The 4,824-nt window shown below is 57.0% G+C and overlaps 1 protein-coding gene across 1 annotated transcript; it reads right to left on the bottom strand.

Moving 5' to 3' along the window:
* Positions 1-1,294: 1,294 nt before the first annotated feature.
* On the bottom strand, positions 1,295-3,534 carry LOC145517128 (uncharacterized). The gene is made up of 3 exons (XM_081519390.1): positions 2,912-3,534; positions 2,200-2,512; positions 1,295-1,947 (listed from the first exon to the last, which is right to left on the bottom strand). The coding sequence occupies exons 1-3, from the start codon at positions 3,146-3,148 to the stop codon at positions 1,319-1,321; spliced, it is 1,179 nt and encodes a 392-aa protein (XP_081375516.1). The 5' UTR covers positions 3,149-3,534; the 3' UTR covers positions 1,295-1,318.
* Positions 3,535-4,824: the final 1,290 nt, after the last annotated feature.

Below are 4,824 nucleotides of genomic sequence, written 5' to 3' on the forward strand. Positions count from 1 at the left end.
AGGATTGTGGGGACCCTCACTCAGTTTGCAGCACGTTGTAGCCATCCCTGTCCTCTCAATACCTCCCTTGAAACTCAGCTTGTGAGCTCCTTTGGAGCAGCGTGGCCCACCTGCAACACTGCAACGGAAGAGACACAGCTGACAGTGAAACAGCAGCTTAGATCTGACGGCCGGAAAGCTCTGTCAAAAGGGACCTCCCTCTTCACACCGTAGAGGCTCTAGGAGCCGCCAGGGTTTCGGAACCAGTGCTGGGGCCAAAAGGACTCCACAGCTGTTTTCCTTCCTGGGGAGGGTTCTGGCTCGAGTGGGAATGGCTCAAGTCTCCTAAGGTTCTGAAAGCCCACTGTGTGCAGATTCACGGTACACAGAGAGCAGAAGGTGGAGTCCTGTCCTGGAGGTGGTCACAGCTCACGGATGAGCCAGGCAGGCAGGCAGGCAGGGCATGAGAACACCTGAGCTGCCTTCATGAGTGAATGGTGTGGGGGCAGAGGAAGAGAAGCCGGTCTGCTCCCTCGTGTGGTGCCCAGGGCAGGTTGTCCCCAGAGGAATCCCTTACGACAGTGAGGACTATCACGGCTGTTTCCCAAGGGGTTCTGTCAGTGCGTGTCTTCCCCGGAGCGGTCAGGCCGTCTCTAAAATACACTGGCCATGGGCATTGCCTCTCCTTGGAACTTCCCATCTGTTTCTCTTTTTTATGGAACAGTGAATTTCTAGAGGGGTTCTGGGCCACAAGGATGTTGGGTCATTTTCTAGCCTTCTGTCATGAAGAACGCTTTCCTGGGCGTTGGGGTGGTTTGTTGTTCCAGCTCCCTTTCTTGGCTTCTTTTGGGAGCTGGTGCAACAAGAGGAGCTCAGCCTCTGCCTTCTGGCTGAGATGGCACCCTTCAAACAGCAATGCCTGCCTGGAGATAATGATGGCATTTGCCAAAAGGGCTTCGTTTGGCACATGGTATCTTGAAAGGACGTACAACGTCCTTTCGGCTATCAAAGGCTAGTTCAAAGGACATAAACATGAGAACTCTCCAGTGGAGTCTTACAGTAGGTGGAGCGTCCGAAAAAAACTCCTTCAGTCATTTCACTGAGAGTCATTGATTGGGGACACCAAGAATATAGGAAGGAATGCAGAAGGAAAAGATGAAACTGTGTTCAGGATCGGGCGGAGGGATGAACAGGGCGTGCTTGCCTTGAATCCAGGCTTTGTTGGGGGGTGGGGCATAAAGATGGAACGGGTCTGAAACTACAAAGTGGTGATGGTAACACAGTATCACCAGAGTTACACAACAGTGTTCCCAAATTGCAACAATGATGAAAAAGTTTACTAATCCCAACTTAACCAACAAAAATACAGGAAACCACGCAAAAAAGAAAACATCACCAGAAAGGTGGAAACAAACCAAATGCAAAGCAGTTCGGGGGAAAGGAACTCCATGTCCCCTGGGGGCAGACCGAGTTGACGGCGTCCACGGTGAGCAGACAGGGATGGAGGCTGCAGAGCCGACCGCTCCCCTGGACGTGGTGTTTCCGGCAAGGGCTCTGGGTCTCTGTCCAGAGCGGGGGCTCGTTCTCCCTGCAGGGGTGGGTGAGTCATCGTGGGCGTCTGGGTGTTGCGCGGGAGCCAGGGCAGGCTCTCCCTGCCGAGGCGGTGACTCCTCCTCTGCCTCGGGTTCTCCTGCCAAAGGCCGAGCAGGTAGAGGTGCACGTGGAGGTGGAGGTTCTGGCTGAGGGGGTGGGACATCAGTGCCTGGGGCTGGGGGTCCTGCAGGCACGGAGATCCGATCTGCCCGGTGTGCTGGCCAGTACCCAGCTGGCCTGGTGTCTCTGCGAGGGCAAGTCTCGGTTCTCCATCTGCCCTCGGTGGATCCCTGGGTCCTGCACCTGGAGCCACCACCTCTGTAGGGACAGGTCTGGGAAGTGGAGCCTGGTTCCAGTTGGAGGCCAGTGCTAGAGCTGTGGGAGAAGCATCGTTTGCCCGCAGGCCAGCCTTGGCATGTGCGTATCCCGGGACAGAAAGCTTCCAAGAGATTCCCAAAGAATACCCAGGGTCGGATGTCTTTTGGGACTGAAGTGTGCAAGATGGGGGGCGGGGGGTGTGAGGCCAGCGCTTGCTGCAGGCCCAGCAGCAGCTTTCGGGGACTCGTCCCTGTGTAGCTCAGCACCCCCTCCGCACACACTCCCGTACACCAGCCCCAGCGTCCTCACCTCTGTGCTCTGGCGTGCTGGGCTCCAGGTCCTCCTGCTGCCTCAGAGGCCGGGGTTCTCGGGACTCTGGGTCGGAGCCGGGTGTGCTGAGCTCCGTGGCAGCCTCAGACTGGGCCGCCGGGTGTATCCTGGGCGGTGTCTCGGCAGCAGGCCTTCCCCGCCTCCGCTTCGCCCCCGGTGGGGCTGATGCCTCCGTGGGCACGCTCACCTGGAGCCTGCACTGGGCCTCACGGGCGGGGGGGTGGTGCTCCGACCCCTCCCTCCGGGAGCTGGATGGGGTGTCCCCGTCCTCGGCCTCATCACGTGGGAAGCTCTGCAACGACAGTGACCGTCAGCCAGCCATGCTGGGAGTTTTCCGAGCTGGGCCTGGCCAGTGGAGCCGCTGCTTCGGCCTGCTCGAACTTCTCTGCCCAGAAGGGTCAGAGACGTGTGTCTGCTCAGATCCCCACCCGGGAGGAAAGAGACCCACCTGAGGGTGTGAGGTCAGCCTGGGCGGCCGGCCCTGCCCGCACTCTCCCCATCCCGCCCAGCATGCTCTCCCCTGGGGTGTGGACACAACTTGTCCGCAGGCTTCTGACCCCACATCCACCTGGGCTTCCTTGAGGGAGACACACCCCGAGAAACCCGCATCCACACACACAGGCAAAGGACCCGGTGTTTCCGGGTGGCATGGGAGAGGTGGCCTGGCCCGGCCTGGGGCTCCCCGTGTTACCTTTCTGTTTCTCCGGGCAAAGGGCCAGAGGCGTCTCGGGGGTGCCCTGAGCCAACGTCGACAGGGTGCCCACGCACACTGCCTGTGAGCTCTCCTGAGGCCCCGGCCTCTGGGCAGGGGCAAACAGCAGAACATCTCGGCAGCAAGTGATCTGGCTGGGGGCTCCTCTCCGCTCTCGAGGCCTGGATACCCGGGTTGCGGGTTCTGTTGGGTTCTGTTGCCGGCAGGTGACATCATTTCCTGGGGTTCGTGCTGAGGTCCCTTCCCCAAAACTTCCCAAGCGAATCCCTGGGTTTCTGACTGCTCGACCACCACCCTTAAGCCATGTGCAGGCACAGTGACACCCACCCAGCCCAGCCGACAGCCCTGGGGAGGCCTGGGTGCAGCCAGGGCCTGAGCTCCGAGGGCCCCGCTGCTCTCAGACCAGGCTCCTTCTTCTCATAAGTGGTGTGGCCCTGGACAAGCATATGCCCCTCAGGGTTTCCCCAGTCTCTCCATCTGCAGAGTGGCGGTCATTCTCCCATCTGCTTCCTAGGTCTGTCGGCCTACGAGCAGCTCCATGCCTTTCCACCTGGGGCCGATATCACGTGGAGCGTGTGCGCTGAGACTTCAGAAAGAAAGATTCCTTCCTGGGCTGACACAGCACAGAATGGGGCAGAACGAGGCCTGGATGTGCCGTGGTACCCAGGAAAAGGCACTCCCCCTCCTGACTGTTTTGAGACCCCGCATCCAAGTTGGAGGACCGAAAGGAAGACTCGAAGGTCTCCCTCTCTTATAGAAAAGAGTGGCCAACTTTCTGGTCCTCTGTTTCCATTGAGATTCTGTTCAAGTGTCCCAGCTCGGCTTCTGCGGGTGGCTGAGCTTCTAATGGCTCCCTGCGTTCTTGTCTTTTCCTCTCCAAACCTTCCGTCCTTTTCCCCCTTCTGGGGTGGATGGGCGCTGTCATTGCTTCTACCTTCGAGACAGATTGATGAAAAGTCTGGACCATCGACTCCTTTCCTCTCTTTGGTTCCGTGTCTCTCTCTGGCTGTGTCCCTCTCTTTTCCTTTCTCAATTCAGTCTGTGTCTTCCTCTTTCTCTCTCGTGTGTGGACGGATGGATGCTAGGAATGCACATGTATATGATTAGATGAGGGTTATGTTTTAGGGATAGGTTAGAGGGAGAGAAAGGCTTTAGGTCGGAGTTGGTCATGGGGGAAGGGTCAAGGGTGGTGGTGGTGTTTCTTGGAATCTGAGTGCTGTGCATTCTTCGTCTCTTTCCATATGAACCCCTTCTCAGATACACCACTTGCAAGGAGTCTCTCGTGTTCCGTTTCCTCTCTTTTGCATTTGTGAATGCTTGCTTAGCTTCTCTGTTGTGAAGAGGTTCCATTGGATGGAAACCCATTGGTGTACTTCGTGTACCTCTTTCCCTTACTTGAAGAGACCCATTTCTACCTCCGCCCAGCAAATGGCAAGGAGACTCTGATGTTAAGGAGCCTTTGACCTACGCTTCTTTCTAGCTATCTCATGACATCAGCCTTTAGGGTGAGGTTTTCCCCGATATTGAGGTGGTCTGAGATCAAAACCAATAGCGTTCTTCAGATGTAGCTGTCTGGTTTTCCCATGGACATGTATTGAAGAGGCTTTCTTGTTCCCATTTGGATATTCTCCCCTTCTGTGTCAGAGATGAGTTGAGCATGGATGCTGGGGTCTGTGTCTGGACCCTCAACTTTATTCCATCGATCTGGATCTGTGTGTGTTGTTGTATTCCCAATAGCATACTGTCCGGCTCCTGCTGCTGCTGCTGCGGCTAAGTCACTTCAGTCGTGTCTGACTCTGCGCGACCCCATGGCCTGCAGCCTACCAGGCTCCTCCGTCCAGGGCATTTTCCAGGCAAGAGTACTGGAGTGGGTCGCCATTGCCTTCTCCGAT

The sequence above is a fragment of the Giraffa tippelskirchi genome, chromosome 8 (genome assembly GCF_054371585.1).
Source record: "Giraffa tippelskirchi isolate mGirTip1 chromosome 8, T2T-mGirTip1v1.2.pri, whole genome shotgun sequence".
NCBI classification, from domain to species: Eukaryota; Metazoa; Chordata; class Mammalia; order Artiodactyla; family Giraffidae; genus Giraffa; species Giraffa tippelskirchi.

Coding starts and splice junctions, on each gene's coding strand:
- LOC145517128 (XM_081519390.1), bottom strand. CDS start 3,148: ATGATGTCACCTGCCGGCAACAGAACCCAACAGAACCCGCAACCCGGG. Junction 2,513..2,911: donor TTGCCCGGAGAAACAGAAAG/GTAACACGGGGA, acceptor CTGTCGTTGCAG/AGCTTCCCACGTGATGAGGC. Junction 1,948..2,199: donor CAGCACGCCAGAGCACAGAG/GTGAGGACGCTG, acceptor CTTCTCCCACAG/CTCTAGCACTGGCCTCCAAC.